We start from the raw sequence: 18,117 nt of genomic DNA, 5'->3' as shown, positions 1-18,117 counted from the left end.
CGCACGGTGGCAGGGCTCCAGATGAGTGGGGAGCATCCTTTCCTCCCCACAGAGCCAAACGCTGCCCCGCGGGAGCGCCTAGCCCCAGCCGCCAGAGTGCTGCATGCGTGGCAGCAGGGCTCTAGTGGAAGGCGGGAGAGGGGGCAGCGGCTTGCTGCACTCAGGCCGGCACTCTGGCCCAGGACCGCGGACCCCGCGGCTTGCCGCGTCGGCAGGATTTTTAATGACACGCGGAGTCCCAGCAGGCAGCCACGTGCCATTAAAAATTGGCACGCGTGCCATAGTTTGCCGACCCCTGATCTAGCTCAATAGAGGGCTGGAAAATACAAGGGGGGGCGGATGAAGGGGGCAGGGGCAGAAAAGCAACACAACAGCTATAAATAAGCAAACCTCCAACAAATGCTGGGGAGAAATAACAGGACAGTGACATACTGCCAGGTTCCAGCATGATGTGGCTGGAGCCTAGAGATCATAAGGACATTAAACTGTTATAAAGAGAGGAAGGGGGGGGGGATCAGTTTTCAGGGGCTCTCCAGGGAGACAAGCTGACAGAGAGAGGCTCTGTCGCGGGAGTCTGGGGAAGATGGGTCTTTCCCAGATCCAGGGAACGGTAATGGTAAGTAGAACTCTGCACAGATACAAAATTTGGATCCGCATCTATCCGCAAATATGGTCCACAGATGTCCTCATCCCTGGATAGAAAGCGTATATCCACAGATTGGCAAGGCTCCAATGGTAAGCCTTGATATCACAGCCCTGGCAAAGCCTAATGGACATTCACCAGGCTTCTGTGTTTAGGTCCTACCTCAATGAGCCCTATGCACGTTGAACTTCCTGAATGGGTAGGCTCCAGCACTGTTTCATTCTAGGCTTGTCTGGCACATTCCCTGGGCACAAGCTCTCTGTCTGTTTCCCCTTGAAGAAAATGGGACCTGGCTATTTTAGGGGGTCCAAGATCCTCCTCCTGCAGCTAATAGTTCTTCTCCGAATCATGGAATGTATGTCTCTTTCTCTCCCGCACCCCCACCCAACCAGGTTCCTTTGACCTTTGCTGGTCCTGCAGTCAGAAATCCCTTCTGCTACAAAAGCATGCCTTTTGTACCTCTCCTTGCCCTAATTTTCCTTTCTCCCGCTTATTGACCCAGTCTCTGTTTTAAGGGGCTCATCGTTTTGTTCCTTCTTTTGGGAAAATTCTACTGCTTCAAACCCCAGCCCTCTACAGAGAAATTGTGGAAAAAACTGGTTCTCCTAGCTTCAACCAACCCATTGTGCTAAGGTGCTACCATTTCAATTGGGCGATCATCAAGATAAAGTAAGAAGAATGAATGGTCTGGGAGATGTGTGGCACAGCTCTGACAGTAGATGGTGGATTCTTCATATACTGAGGCATTCAATCAAGCAGCGATTTAAGAAAATCAACTCAAATTCATAAGTTGGTTGCATATAGATTGATTCCCCAAGTTGTCACAGTTGGGGATAGTAAGATCTGTTTTCTCTTTGGTTCTAAATAAGTAGTATTTTGCTTTAAGAAGGCTATTTAGCCACTGTATTAACCATTGGTCAAAGCAGCAAAGAGTCCTGTGGCACCTTATAGACTAACAGACGTTTTGGAGCATGAGCTTTCGTGGGTGAATACCCACTTCGTCGGATGCAGGTAGTGGAAATTTCCAGGGGCAAAGGGGTGTGTGTGTAAGCAAGAAGCAGTTTTTGTTTAATCCTGAGCTGATGGTGTCAAATTTGCAGATGAACTGGAGTTTAGCAGTTTCTCTTTGAAATCTTTGAACTACAAAAGCAGTTTCTCCTCCCTTGGTTTTCACACTTCAACTGCTAGAAGAGGGCCTCATCCTCCCTGATTGAACTTACTTCGTTATCTCTAGCGTGCTTCTTGCTTGCATATATATACCTGCCCCTGGAAATTTCCACTGCATGCATCCGACAAAAGCTCATGCTCCAATGCGTCTGTTGGTCTATAAGGTGCCACAGGACTCTGCTGCTTTTACAGATCCAGACTAACATGGCTGCCCCTCTGATACTTGAAACCATTGGTCACTGCTTCCCAGGCAACAGAACTGCAGGGTCTGAATCCAAGTCAGACTTGCAGAGATAATCATGGTTTGTATCAGGAGATGTCAGCTCAAACCCAGGTCTGAGAGTGGGAGAATCATATAATTCCTTCAAGGCCTGAGACCTGAGTGGGATGCACTTGAGATCAGGAGGCAGTGCGAGATACAGATAGCCTGCTAACTTGGCCAAGGACTTTGTCTACTGGGAACATACACTACCTGGCACAATGGAGCCCCTATTCTGATCAGGGCTTTTGAGTGCTACTATTCTCTAAATGTGGTAGGCATTGCAGGTATTAGTTGTAGACTTGGTCAGAAAATATTTTTCTTTTCTGTGCTCTGGGCTCCCTGGCTAAACTACTTCTGTCATGGGGCACTACCATCTCACCTCTTCATGAGCAACCTCAGTGCATCATAGGAGTTCCTGCCCACAATACATCATGGAACATGTAGTCCTACTGGGAAACCTGGCCCATAGAAGAGAATATGGGTAAAGCCCTGCAAATCTGTGGATATCTGCTTTATATATGCAGATGTCCGCATCCAAATTTTGTATCCATGCAGAGATCTAAGTATGAGCATAAGGAACCTGAATTCATACTCCTAGGAATTGCTGTGATGGTATGTTGAAATCAATTTTTTTGATTTTTAGAAGTTTGTTTTTTCAGTTAAAAGTCAAAATTTTCCTGTGGAATGCAAACATTGCAAAAAACCCAAAACTAAACAAAAAAACCCTCAAACCCTCCCTCCATTAAAAAACAGTTTTGATGGAAAATTTTTGACCAGTCCATTATTTACGTACCGACTAGCTTTTCTTCACTCATAGACAGGTTTCAGAGTGGCAGCATGTTAGTCTGTATCAGCAAAAAGAATGAGGAGTAGTTGTGGCACCTTAGAGACTAACAAATTTATTTGGGCATAAGCTTTCGTGGGCTAAAACCCAATAGCTTATGCCCAAATAAATTTTAGTCAGTCTCTAAGGTGCCAGGAGTACTCCCTGTTCTTTTTTCTCTTCACTCATAGAGTATCTAAGGTTTAATCTTGGCCTTTTTACAATTTATTTTTCAACTAAGTCCCTTTTTTTAAAAGTATTGCTTATTTTTTGTAAAGGATAATTTCTTAAAAACTATCCGCTTGATGGGTGGGAAGATACTTACCTTAATTTTGTTCCTTTGTGATGAAAGGAATATTTCTTATGCATCATTTTGTTTCTTTTCTTTCTCTCTCTCATAACATAGTGGGAGTCTAGGTTTACAAAAAAATCATTCTTCTTACTTTATCTAAACAGTCCTATGTGACTTTACCTTTTAATTTTGTTCTCTCCGCTTTATTCTATTATTTCCCAAACATCTTCACATTTCATTTCAGCCGTGTTCTTTCTTTTGACACAAAAAGAAACAAGCTACTGTCATCTTTCTCAGTTAGATCTTTCTTAGTTTCTTATGCTGTAAACTGAAATGTGATCAAATGCTGACATAAGCAAACAAAAAATCTTTGAGACTTAATGCAGCCAATTGTGCATGAAGTAACTTATTTCAGCTAAGCTGTTTTAGGTCTAAGATTACACACACACAAAATATGTTAAAAGAATATTAAGTTTGCAAAGTCAAGCACTCAAAAGTTAGGACATATCAGACCTAAGGTTGCATAGGTAACCTTAATATGTCCCTCTTTTGCATATGCATTATGATACAGTCTTTAATTACATAATCATATGCTACTTTTTTCATAGGACCGCTACCTTATTCAGTGCACAGGATGGACAGAACTCACTGAATGAGCAACTATTCAACATTTTCTTTTCTCTTTATTGTACACAGGGCTGGCTCCAGGCACCAGCCCAGCAAGCAGGTACTTGTGGCGGCCATGGGGAAGGACCGGCATGTCCGGCTCTTTGGTGGCAATTCGGCAGCTGGTCCCTCACTCCCTCTTGGAGCAAAGGACTTGCTGCCGAATTGCGGCCGAAGACTGAAGCGGTGGCAGTAGAGCTCCTGCAGATCGTGATCGCGGCTTTTTTTTTTTTGCTGCTTAGGGCAGCAAAAACCCTGGAACCAGCCCTCATTGTACACTGTGTCCCCATGTCTTATTTACTGCCCACTATTCAAACCCGCTAAAGACAGAACTATTAAATTCCTCATGGGCTTTTCTGTGGTGCTCATCACTATTGTATCTGAGTTCTTAACAAACATTTATTTGTCTTCCCAATGCCACTGTGAAGTGAGGAAGTGGTATTGTCCCAATTTACAGATGGGAAGCTGAGGTAAAGAGATTTCTCTTCATGCCAATTCCTTGCCTCCTTCACTGCACAGTTTCCAACTTCCGCAACAACCGAGTTAAGGATCATACAGACAACAGCCTCCTTTACTGTGCAATCCTGATTCATTCACAGAGCAGGTTCATTCTGTGCACTGAATGTGACAGAATGTGATGGTTTCCCTCGCCAGCTTCCAGTCCTGGGTCTCCTTGCACAGCCAGTCCCAGGCTCCACTTTCTATCCTCTCCCTCATTCCTGGTCCAGCTTTTGTCCCCTCTGCATTTTAATTGGACAGCTTCCTCCTCCTTGCTGACTGTTATCCCTCTGCTGGCACCAGAGCACAGGAGAGACAGGCTCCTTGCTCCTAGTTTCAGTGCCCAACCCTACCTTAATTGGGAAGTTGTTACAGGGAAAGTCCAGCTTCGCTTCTGTAGCACTGAGCTGCAGCATTCTCAGCTGCACTGTGAGGGTGGTGCATATGCAGTCTGATCAGCTTTTGGATCTGTAAGAGGCTGGAGCATGCTCAGCAAGGATGGGATATTCAGATGTCTCCGCTGCTAAACTCAGTCTGTACTGAACATGTGCAAAATATGATCTTTTGAAAAGGCTTACAACTTGGCCAAATTTGGGCAGATATTTGCAGGAACAACAAAAGGCACATCCCTGACAAAATGCCCCACTTTCCCCCTTCAGCACCCCATTTCAAGCCTCTGTCTCAAAGCAGGAGGGGTTTAGAGCTGTTTAAAAAAAATGTTGTTTTTAATACTGGTTAAAGTTATTTTTCTCTAGCCTCATTCTTGGAAATGAGTGTATCATTTTGGCTGAAATTCTCCCAAAAACTTCAGCCTAAGGCAGATGCCCTGTCATGTAAAAATCAGTTCAAATGGTTAAAGTCTGGCAAAGATCTAAGCAACTGAAAACAGGATCTTATAATGGAAGTGTCAGGTAACCTTTACTGGCATCACTTTGTCCACCTACAATACAACAAAGATCTGCAGTGCAAGTACTATAGTTTTACTCTGTCTTTCTACTATTACATTCAAATTAGTAGAACAAACCAAAGTAAAATGGCATAATAGTCACAGGACAATTACATTTTAATCTCACTATTTTAATAAGCATTATTATGTTTTATTTTAATTTTAGGAGCTACAAAAATTGTTCCAGTCGAGGCTGCTCCCCCAGAAATTGAATCAGCAACAAATCCTGAGACAGCAGTACCAGACACAGCTCAACGAAGAGGATATCAAGAATATGCCATTCAACAAACACCATATGAGCAGCCAATGAAATCAAGCAGGTAATTTTAAAGTACTTGGGTGTGACATGTTTCCTTATCCAGTGTCATGTAAATGGAAATTCCTCCATTTGTTTACCTTATTTCAGAAGGCAGAAACAGATTATGGACCAGGTGAGTCAGAGTAGCTAGACCGTTAGAATCTGTCAAATATTAAGAGTTAGAACAATATAAGAAGATAAAAATAGGTAAAGAATCATCATAACCTAAAATAGCACCTTTGTCTATTGGAATTTACCCCTTTTTTTTTTTATCTTTAAATGGTTTAATATCTTATTCTTCAGCAACTTTGTGAGGCAGATGTTAGCTTTCTCTCAAGACAACCAATCTTGCCTTTATAAACTGAATAACTATAAGTTCAATGAAGTTAACTATTACTGCTACCAAAACTGAGTCTCACGAATGTTGTATTTCCACAAGTGCTGAAACTAACTTTAACTGAGTTTCTGCAAATATATTTACAGCATTTCCCCCTTAATTTTTCTAATAATAATAATAGTTCAGCACAAGAATGTTGGAAACTTAAACTTTAGAATGGGTTAGTCATGAACTTTTTTTAAAAAAAATAGAAACAGGGTTTAAAATAGATGTGCAATGCACGGCAGTTAGTTGGTGTGAGCTGTGTGTGTAGGGAGAGTGGGTGGGGTGTGAGAGGCATATCTGTTAATTAAAAAGTTAGCATCTCCTCCCATCCATAAAATGAGGATTTTTATATGCCCTTAGTCCATAATATACAGGAAGGCTTCTTTGGCATATTTTGCAACTATATATCAGAATTCTAAAGATAACTATATTCTGGTTATTTGGCTTCTTTCTAGGTTAGGTCCTACTCAGCTAAAAATTTTTACATGTGAATACTGCAACAAGGTGTTCAAATTTAAACACTCTCTTCAGGCTCATTTGAGGATTCACACAAACGAAAAGCCTTACAAATGTTCATACTGCAGCTATGCCAGTGCTATAAAAGCCAACCTTAATGTCCACATGCGGAAACACACAGGAGAGAAGTTTAGTTGTGATTACTGTGCATTCACCTGTCTCAGCAAAGGCCATCTCAAGGTCCATATTGAGAGAGTCCACAAGAAAATTAAGCAACATTGCCGCTTCTGCAAAAAGAAATACTCAGACGTCAAAAATCTAATTAAGCATATCAAGGAAACACATGACTTGCAAGACAAAAAGGTGAAAGATGTATTTGATGAGCTCCGCTTGATGACCCGAGAAGGCAAGAGACAACTGCTCTATGACTGCCATATTTGCGAACGTAAATTCAAAAATGAACTGGATCGAGATCGGCACATGCTAGTCCACGGTGATGAAAGACCCTTTGCTTGTGAGCTATGCGGCCATGGAGCCACAAAGTATCAAGCACTCGAACTTCATGTCCGAAAACATCCATTTGTGTATGTATGTTCTGTGTGTTCGAAGAAATTTGTCAGTTCTGTAAGGCTCCGTGCACATATCAAAGAACTGCATGGAAATTTACAAGAGACGTCTGTTTTTAATAGTTCTATCAATCAAAGTTTCTGCCTTCTGGAACCAGGAGGTGATATTCAACAGGAAGCACTTGGAGAACAGTTTTCACAGGCTGCAGATGAGTTCACTCCCCTAAATGCTAATGCTCTTAGCGTACCAAAGCAATCTACTTGTAAAGATGAATCAAATACCATAGATGGAAGCCATAATGATCAGCCTGATGGTCTTCTGAAAATTGAGACTGCCCCCTCTTTAGAATTTGAAAACTCCCCGGTGAAGAATGTACCAGAATCACCATGTCAACCATCAACAGACCTAGCAGCACCAGACCCTCAATCAGACCTGGCTTCAGATAGTTTCTTACTTAAAAATGCTACCTGTGCTTCCAGTGTGCTAAAGGCTTCTCATGAAAATGTACAGAAAGTCAGTCATGATAGTTCAGTGAATATGCAGGGTGAAGAAATTCAGCTGTTGTCTCTAGGCAAAAACTCTAATATAAGTCAGAAAAATACAGACACTGAGAACCTTTCAGCTTCCAAAGAGAAAGTTCAACCTTTTTGTCTTAATGAATTAGAAACAAGCAAGTCACCAAATCAAAACACAGATGAGTCCACAAACCCTCCTACAGCATTAGATTCCAATACAGCCATCAGTCCACAGCTGGACACTAATAATATGGCTTCTGATAATCGAAGTGGAGCTGTTGCCTTTATGCAGATATTGGACAGTTTACAAAAGAGACAAATGAACACAGACTTATGTGAGAAGATCAGGAAGGTTTATGGAGACTTGGAATGTGAATACTGTGGTAAGGAGCAGTGAAATACTGTGACTTAGTTCAAATAAATCACATAGCAGTACTTTTTCATTGCATTCTGGTTTATAGGTGGTGCATTTGTGTATCTTTTCATTTGTAGCAATAGTAATTTCTGACTTAATTACAAAAGTTCTGGGCTGGGTTCTGATCCACTGAAATTATTTTGTGCTGCACAGGCAGTGAAAAATAAACTTAAATCTGCCAGGGAAACCTTGGAAAAGGAAGAAGGCATGGCAAAGTGAGGTTCTGATATGCCTGATTCTCTGCTGGGGTAACATCCATGTGGGATGGTATGCTTGCAACATAAGTTAAAGCTGCTGTTTTCTCTTCTCCTCCCATGCCCCTTGCTGCTTTAACTTTTGCCAGGGCCAGGCAGAGCAGAACCAAGGAGTTGCAATCAGCTCACCATCAGCCCATGCTCTCCATAGTGCTTAAGCTCTGTGTGGGCCATAGTGGAGAATTCAGCCTTCCATGTTTCTGTAGTATGTAGAGATGTGTATATATACACCAGACATGTCTGATGACATCTTCTGATAGCAAATAATGTACTGTTAAATTACTGATGTGGTTTCCCTTTTTTATAACTTTCTCAAACAAATTCCTCTGAGGTGGAAATTTTCAATACTTAGTCTGAGACCAATTTTGTTGTTTTTGGTGGAAGTTACAAAAGTGAGGAGTAGCATACACTTGTCTCCAGTGTTCTGACTGAAAGTTTTGTGCTTACATAATTAAAAAATGGAGTAAATCAGAAACTCTGAACTTGTCTTGTTACAGTGTTCATCGCTGAGAAGGGAAAGGAATTCATATTTGAAGGCATTCAGTATTTAAATGTAGAGTTAAAGTCAGCATATTTCTACATGCATGTTCAAAGATTAGAATATCTTTTTTTTTTCCTGAAGTCCTTATTTTAGAACAGTTTGGATCAGAGGGGCAAGTGTCAACAAGGCCTCAGGACTTATTTATGATTGGTTCAGCTAAACCATATTTGCTACGAATTCCTGCATTTTCATGTTTTAATTAGGGACACATCTTTAAAAGAGCTTCCTCATTAGGAACACTCATTAAGGAGGTGCCACAATTGTTATTTCTAAATATATTTGCATCGGTGAGATGTCGTAAGATAATTTTAACAGCTAACATTTCATGAACCACAAAAAGAAAGGATTCAGATGTTGTGGCTTGAATTGAAATTGAATATGTATTTAAATTCTTTACAATATCAATTTTAAAAAAATTCTTCAGAAAAAAACTTGTTTTCATGTTTGACTGTTTAATTTTATTTTTAGGCAAGTTGTTTTGGTACCAGGTGCATTATGACATGCATGTTCGTACCCACACTCGAGAGCATTTGTATTACTGTTCCCAATGCAATTACTCTTCCATCACCAAAAACTGCCTTAAGCGTCATGTCATTCAGAAGCACAGTAACATTTTGCTGAAATGTCCCACCGAAGACTGTGACTACTCCACTCCAGATAAATACAAGCTCCAGGCACATCTTAAAGTTCACACAGAGCTGGTAAGTACAAACAAAATAGTATTTTTTTAATCTAAATTCTATGTCATCATCATAATTTTCAAAATCAAGTGACAATATTACATGATGACCTCTGCCTCTGTTTCCAAAACATATCTAATCTGTCTAACCTCTGTTCTTATAAGCCACCCATCATTGATATATAAAGGTGGTCCTTCAAGTGTTGGTCCCTAGGTGTATTCCGCTGTGAGTATGCATGTGCTCTGTATGACCGAGATTGGAAAATTTTTACTAGCAGCATCCATTGGTCCATGCCTGGGCCCTTTTCCTCTTTGTGCTCCAAATCGAAGGTATAAGGATGGATTGGCTGCCTCTCCAGTTCCTTTCTACCATCCTTAGTTTGTGACAGAACTTCTTCAATGACTGCGGTGATATCTAGCTCGGCACGCCTCAGTCAATGTGGTGGATATGGCCTCCTGCTCGATGGTGACAGCTATAGTCATATGGAGGGCTTTGTGGCTACTATCCTCTGGGTTCCCCGGGAAGGTACAAATTACAGTTGAAGATTAATTCTGTGAGGCAGACAACCTGTTCTGTGAAAAGACAGATAACTCATTAGATTCACTGAAAAACACAAGGGCAACCGTTGGTCTACTGGGAGTCTACATTTCAGCACCAAAAAGTAAGTGCCACAGGCCTCAGCCATATAGACACCTCAAACATTTTAACCAAAGGGGCTATGAACCACCAAAAAAACAGCCCACGGCGCAATATAGCAAACATAACATTCCCCCCATTCCTCCTTCCAGCTCCCACCTGCACATAAGAAACTTCTGTCACGACCTTTGAGGACTGCCAGTCACTCCAGCTGAAATCTATCCAGGGTTCCAATACCCAATTTGGTGGTCGCCTAATGTGTTCATCCCAGCCTTGGCATATGATAACAACAGAATGAACATGTACCTGTAGTACAGAGCATATTTCGTCAGTGGTGGTCTCCATCTTGGGACCTGTTTGCATCTCAAGAGAACTGAAAATCTGTGATCAGCTGCTCCAGTGGAGCTCAAGGGTAGGGCTCCAGAGGAGAGAGACTCTTAGTCCCTTGGTTGAGACAGTTGGTGTATACCTTCCTGATGAGCAAGACAGAGCAGTGGTCATCCTGACTGCTCCCAGATGGTCCAGACAGTTCCTCAGCATGCCATACATTCCCAGACCTTTTGACCCAGGCAAGGACAGGCATCCTAATTTGGCTTTCTTCCCCCTGACAGATGGGTATTTTGATGAGCATTGAACCTAGACATGACACATTCAGAAGCTGTTCAGGCTATCCTTAACAATAGTAGGAAGGAATCCACTAGAGAGTAACACACGGCTAAGTGGAAAAGGTTCCATGTTTGGGGTTATCTGGCTATGATGACATTGGATGACTTTTGGCACCCCATCGTATCAGAATATCTTCTTTCCTTAAAGACTTCAGGTCTTTCCCTTCACTCCCTCTGGGTACACTTAATAGCTATTTCCATCTGTCATTTTCCTGTTGACAACCACTCCATCTACATCCATCCTGTGACTTCATGATGTCTGAAATGTCTGGTCTGAACCTTCTTTCCTGTGATAAATCCTGCTCCATCATGGGACCTCAGTCTGGTCATCTCAACATTAAAATGGCTTCTGTTTGAACTCCTCGCCTCATGCTCTTTGACCCACTTATCTGTGAAGCTTGTCTTTCTGGTCTGTATCACCTCAGCTGGATGGGTAAGTGAGCTGGGGGCTCTTATGGCTGATCCACCATACATAAACTTCTATAAAGACAAAGTTTCTCCAGATTTACTCCCAAAGTAATCTCAGCTTTCCATCTGAATCAAACAATTCACTTACCAGTCTTCTTCCCAAAACCTCACATCACCAGTGAGAATAGGAGACTTCATTCTCTCGATGTCTGTCGAGCTTTGGCATTCTCCCTACAAAGAACAAAATCTTTAGGAAATAGCCTAGACTGTTTATATCCTTTGCTGAATGGATGAGAGGGGAAGCAGTCTCTTCCCAAGGCCTTTCAAAGTGGATTCCAAGCTTCATTCTGCTGTGTTATGAGTTAACAGACAACCATCCGCCAAGACCTCTTCGATAGCCTCCCTTCAAGATGTTCTGTTACTGACATCTGTAAAGCAGCAATATGGGGTTCTATCAATACCTTCACATGACATTACACCCGGATGCAAGCTTCTGCAGTTGACACATCTTTCACCACATCAGCCCTGCAGGCATGGATACCATAGAGGCCAGTGCATTCTCCTCTGCAATTAATACTGCTTCTCACCCCTGGTCTACACTGGGGGGAGGGGAGGATCAATCGAAGATACGCAACTTCAGCTACAAGAACAGCATAGCTGAAGTCGATGTAGTTAATTACAGCTACTGTTAAAAATGTTGTGCCTTATTTGTAGTTTTGAATTTGCATAGCTTCAGCTTCCAACCATTGAAATTCAGGCTATGTCAATCCTTGATGACATTCTCTAATGTTCTAAATGAGTGGCAGCAAATTATATCTTTTTGGTCACTAAAGCTTATGCCCAGATAAATTTGTTAGTCTCTAAGGCCTGATCTACACTGAGGGGGATCGATCTAAGTTATGCAACTTCAGCTACGACTTACTTTGCGTCCTTGCTGCGTGGGATCGAAGGCCTCTGCTCCGCCGTCAACTCCGCTTCCACCTCTTGCCCTGGTGGAGTTCCGGAGTTGACGGGAAGCGCATTCGGGGATCAATGTATCGCGTCTAGATGAGACGCGATGCATCAGTCCCCGATAGATCGATCACTACCTGCCGATCCAGTGGGTAGTGTAGACATACCCTCAGCCACCCACAAAGGAATACAATAAGGACCATCACATGAAGAAGAAGTTACTTATCTTGTACAGTAACGTAGTTCTTCGAGATATGTGGTTCCTACCCACCCTCCTGTATTCCATGATCCACTCTCCTTCCCCTCTGCTTCAGAGCCTTACATATGATTCACGATAAAGAAGGAACTGGGGTGGTGGTCGTTGGTCCACACCACCCCTTATATCCTCGGTTCAGAGTGTGAGGAGAGGAAGGAAGGGCTCAGGCACAGACCAACAGACACTGCTAGCAAAAATCTTCTGGTCTCAAGCATGTGGAGTGCATATGCTCCCACAATGGAATACAGATAGAGACCACACATCTTGAAGAACTCTAGTTACTGTACAAAGTAAGCAACTTCTCTTTTTCATTCCTTTGTGGTGGCACCTGCTGCATCTAACCAGACTGCCATTATATACCAGGTAACATCTCAAGGCTTCGAATATAATTTTTTTAACTTGCCTGGTAACTGATTCTTTTGTAGTTCCTGCAGCTAAGGAGAGATCAGAGAGGAAAAGGATGTTGAGATAAGGAGTCTAGAAAGATGACCTGCTTGTTGGTAAAACATGATTTCTTCTCCTGAGGTGGAGGGTTGGTACTAGAAAAATATCTTTCATCAGAGATAAGGCAGCTTCTGTGGCATATGAGAGAGATGTTTCCGTGTATGAGACATACAAGGCTGCTATCTTCAGTTAACTCAGGGTTTCTCAAACAGGGGTCGCCTCTTGTGTAGGGAAAGCGCCTGGCAGGCCGAGCCGGTGTGTTCACTTGCCCCATCTGCAGGTCAGTAAGTCCCTCGGCCTGCTGCTTCCAGCAGCTCCCATTGGCCTGGAGCAGCAATCCGTGGCGAGTGGGGCCATGATCGGCCAGACCTGCGAATGGGACAGGTAAACACACCGGCCTGGCTCGGCCCGCCAGGGTCTTTTCCCTACACAAGCAGCGACCCCTGTTTGAGAAACCCTGAGTTAACTTCACGTATTTGCACTACAATAATGTCTTAATTTGACAGCTTCAGGAGATGCCCACTTCAGAACAGTTGTGCCCTCTTCAGATCCACCTTGTTAGGTGGTGGTTATTGCTAGTAACAAGTGTGAAGGTTTATATTGACAATTCTTGAAAAAAGATAAGAACTTATTTATCTAATAACTCTGGTTCTTCGATTAGACTGTCAATATAGATCTACAATCCCTTCCCTCTCCTCCCATGTTTTCATAATTTGTATAGTTTCTGAGTAAATAGAAGTCACCTCAGGACAACTGAGACAGCAATATCTTTTTTTATTCCTTCTGGTGTGACAGTTTAGCAAACTGAGGGAAAGTATATACAGTTCCAGTAGTATCTGCTTTCTAGAGGATTCAGATTTGACCCCAATGGTGCATATGTACCCAAGTAGTATAGATGTGTACTGGCAATCTTTTTAACTGCCAGAGTTAGCGGAAAGCAAATTTTCTTCGTTCACAAGGTTCATACTTTTATTTGAATTCTTTACTATATACTGAATAATATTTTCTACATAAGGTTGTTCAGATTTATATCCCAAGCATGAGTTTAAAGTGTATTTCAATATCATGAGCTAGGGTTTTAAATTTCATAAGAAATATTTGATGAGCATCTAAGGAATATAGGATTTTTCTTATTGATGAGGTGCAGAATTTGTAATAAGACCATTTCTAACACTCCCATGACATATGCATCTTTATTGATAATTGGTTTAATACAGTATTTTACAAATATCAGTATTTATTTTACAAGGGTAAAAATACCAGTTCTTATTAATTCCTTGAGATGAATATGTTTAGTAAAACTGGTTCTGAATAAAGCACAATTTCTAACTTCATCCAACGTTTGCAAGCATAGCTGCCTAAGGGGAACACTCACTCTTACATACCTTTAAAAACAAATAAATATCCAGCTAATGGATCCTTCCAGAAAGTGAAGGGGACACAATTAGTAGCCAGATGTGAACATTTTGGTTACAGTAACGTGCCCAGCACTACATGGGAAATCTGTGACAAGGCAGGAATAGAACCCAGTTCTCCTGGGTGATATTCAATTGCATTAATCATATGAATATTAATTATTTTCCTGCAGTCTCTTGCATCATTCCAAGCAAAAGGGGCAGCAGCTATTGCCGTCATTTTGTTTGCGTCCGATTCAGAGTAGTTATGTGTGATGAGTTGAGCCAAGATGCTGGAGCAGTATATGTGCAAGGGTAGTAGAATGTTTGCAGCAAGCCAGGAACAAGTTGTGCTAAACAAAACAGACTGGAAAATGACAATGTTCAACAGCTCATACCTTGCTCAAATCTTAACAGATTTTCATGGGGCTAGCAAAAGTCACCTTCCTGACCCGAGCAATATCTGATGGCCAAATTTCAAGTTCTTGCTGCAAACCTTATATGGTTTGCTGCTGCTCCTCCTATTTATGGAAACTGGGACCTTTATGTTTTTAGTCATTGCTGCTATTAGGCTCCTATCTAATTTATCATTTGGGGGTTTTCATAGCTCCCATCACCATAATATGCAAGCACTTTCCATGTAAATTAGTAAATTATCATCAGCGTAAGAATGGTCCTTTTCTGCAGGAATATGTGATGTTGGTTTAATGCAGGCATCTTTATCTTTTACTTCTGAAAATTTTGATTTGGTCACAATGATAATGAGTGAGTTGGGCTGTTCTGGATACTCCTTCGCATCCCAGAAGTTCTGTGCAGGGGCCAGATCCTGCTCCCATTGATGTCAATAACAAAATTTCCATTGAGTTTAATGGAAACAGGATAAGGCTCCAGGATAGTATACTTCTGCAAAATGAGGGCAGGTCTACACTACAGCCTAAGTTGATATAACATACGTCTCTCAGGGATGTGAAAAGCCCCCCCCCCACCCCCCGGAGCAGTGCAAGTTTCGCGCTGTCCACACCGGCACTATGTCGGCAGGAGACGCTTTCCTGCCAACGTAGCTTCCGCTTCTCGCTGTGGAGTATTTATGCTGACGGGAGAACGCTTTCCCTTTGGCATAGGGCATCTTCACCAGACCCACTACAGTGGTGCAGCTGCACCAATGTAGCACTGTAGGGTAGATCTGTCCTGAATAAGTTCTCCTTAAGGAAGACTGAGGGCTGTTACAGAAGAGGTTTGCATGATAGGATGAAATGCATTAGTAGATGCACGTGAGAAGGATTGCACAGCAACATATAGCACTGGCCTTTAGCCAATTAGTCATAATAATCCTCTACTGAGGAGTTAAAGACATTTTTCTTTTTTGTTTTTATTGCTGTAAAATGATACAAAATTTCATGAGTCAAACTGTCAAAATACAAGAGGTTTTTCTTTTTCAAATGGTAAGATGCAAGGATAAAACATTATAAATAGGTTGGGAAGGAAATGAGAGAGGGAAGATGATGTGTGGAGGGAGGAAATAAATAGGGAGACGGTAGAATTTTGATGGAATGTTTGAAGTGCTGTGATATGTTAGCAATACTTTGACTTGGTGATGAGGTGAATGAATCCCATTGTGCCAGAGCAGGAGTTTTGTGACATTGGGCTGTTTCTTGCATTATTCATTTCAAGCGTAAATAGTGCTGTCCGTTTCCTTTTTTGGCTTCTCTCATCTTCATTGTTGGCATTTAGACATATCTTTACATTGTTTATGTAAGCTGCTGCTTGTCTAAAACTATTGAGACTCCTGGCTATGAGTACAAGTTTCTTGTAGGCGTCTATATTAATTTTTTGTTTATTTTATTAGCATGATAAAAAAAATAACTATCTGCAAGAGAAGTAGCAAAAAACATATTGCTCTGTGAGGAGGAAATGGTGCTATGTTGTGCAAAGCTGAAGACTGAGGGCAATATGCACAACGGAGGGAACTATTTTTCCTGAGGGTTATTCTTAACTTGTTGTTGCCTCCTGCCGCAAGCCAGTATCAGTCTATTTTACTGATGTGTTTTTATCTCTTCTTGCCCTCCTAGCCACACTTTCCTTTGTGCCTTACCCATTCTTCTGTTTCCCTAATCACTTGTCTCTTTCCCTAGTTCCTCTTCTTTATGGCCAATTTGTCATCAGGCTCCCTTGCAGAGTACACTGAGCCTTGGTTTCCCAATGGCTATGGAGTTTTAGGAAATGGTGGAGAGCCAAAGGTGTTTCCTAAGCAACTATTGGCCGATTGGGCAGGCAAGCGTGCTTGCAATTTTGGCTTTGAGCACTGAAATGTAATGGTGGCCGGCAGATTTACTATCATTTTCAAGAAATCATGTTGAATGTTGTCATATCCAGCATGACAAGGTGCGTGAAGTATTATCTTTTATTGGATCAACTTCTGTTGGTGAGAGACAAGCTTTTGAGCTTACACAGAGCTTCTCTCTCACCAACAGAGGTTGGTCCAATAAAAGATATTACTTCATCTGCTTTGTCTCTCTAATATCCTGGGACTGATACAGCTGCAAGAGCACTGCATATCCAGCATTGGCAGTTGACCCTGCATGTGAGATTGTTTTTTCTTCTGGGAGGGCAATAGTACAAAACATTTTCTGTCACATAACTGGCACTTACTGTAACTTGTGCAAATTAGGAATGCACCATTTGGTCTTTAAACATTGAGAAAATACTAAAAAATTATTTTCAGCCAATCACATTGTATCTCAGTAGTATGTTCCAAAGATAAATTAGGAATTATCAGTCAATTGCGCTAGAAACCATGAATCACCCTCCACCTGTCTGTAATAATTGCTGTTCTGGTTCCTTAAGGATCATGCTTGAATAGCTATTTTGCATTGTATCCTAAAAGTTGCCAAATTTGGACTTCAGTAGAGTTTCAGAGGAATCAAATTTCAGGGCTGAGGGTTCATTACCAAAAATGTTCTGCTGTCTGTTCTTCCCCAGTCTTGGGCTTTTAAGGCATTAAGAACCACCAGTACCTTGAATTGTACGCAGAAGCACCAGTTGATATTACAACCGGGATGGTTTTTTTTAATGTTTTGCATAGTGGCCAGGGCATTGAATAGACATTCATTCGTATGGATTAGCAGTCTTATCTGTGCAATATAGATCAAATGAGGATAATTTCTCAAAGGTTTGTATAGCCCTTTCAGAGAACCCATTTGTTCTAGGGTGATTAATGGAAGGAATAATAGACACTTGTGTTGAAAATTACTGCAGTCTTAATTATCAGAGGGGTAGCCGTGTTAGTCTGGATCTGTAAAAAGCGACATGGAGTCTTGTGGCACCTTATAGCCTTATAGACTAACAGAAGTATTGGAGCATAAGCATAATATCCGATATTAGGAATGGCAATATACAAAAACCTGTAGGAGAACACTTCAACCTCCCTGGACACACAATAGCAGATTTAAAGGTAGCCATCCTGCAGCAAAAAAAACTTCAGGACCAGACTCCAAAGAGAAACTGCTGAACTTCAGTTCATTTGCAAATTTGATACCATCAGCTCAGGATTAAATAAAGACTGTGAATGGCTAGCCAACTACAAAAGCAGTTTCTCCTCCCTAGGTGTTCACACCTCAACTGCTAGAAGAGGGCCTCATCCACCCTGATTGAACTAACCTTGTTATCTCTAGACTGATTCTTGCCTGCATATTAATACCTGCGTCTGGAAATTTCCACCACATGCATCTGACCAAGTGGGTATTCATCCATGAAAGCTTATGCTCCAATACTTCTGTTAGTCTATAAGGTGCCACAGGACTCCTTGTCACTTTTTGCGATCTTGATGTGTATACTTCTGAGTCACTCAGAATCAAAGTGTAGAGAAAACGATGTCAAATATTCATATCATTTTCATAGTTAATATTTACTTAGTGTATACTTTTCAGGGAGGGAGCCATCAGCCATTTTTTTCTGTGTT

The 18,117-nt window shown here is 41.7% G+C and overlaps 1 protein-coding gene across 4 annotated transcripts in view; it reads left to right on the top strand.

Moving 5' to 3' along the window:
- The window catches only part of ZFAT (zinc finger and AT-hook domain containing), a 264,317-nt gene that overhangs the window by 171,312 nt on the left and 74,888 nt on the right, over positions 1-18,117 (top strand). For all 4 annotated transcript variants that reach the window (XM_050940606.1, XM_050940605.1, XM_050940604.1 and 1 more), the window contains 3 exons: positions 5,464-5,617; positions 6,433-7,898; positions 9,194-9,426. In XM_050940606.1, coding sequence (XP_050796563.1) covers positions 5,464-5,617; positions 6,433-7,898; positions 9,194-9,426 — 1,853 coding nt within the window. The remainder of the gene's footprint in view (positions 1-5,463; positions 5,618-6,432; positions 7,899-9,193; positions 9,427-18,117) is intronic.

Source organism: Gopherus flavomarginatus, chromosome 2, assembly GCF_025201925.1.
Source record: "Gopherus flavomarginatus isolate rGopFla2 chromosome 2, rGopFla2.mat.asm, whole genome shotgun sequence".
NCBI classification, from domain to species: Eukaryota; Metazoa; Chordata; order Testudines; family Testudinidae; genus Gopherus; species Gopherus flavomarginatus.
Note: the sequence above shows the minus strand (reverse complement) of the source record. Positions and strands in the feature narration are given on the sequence as shown.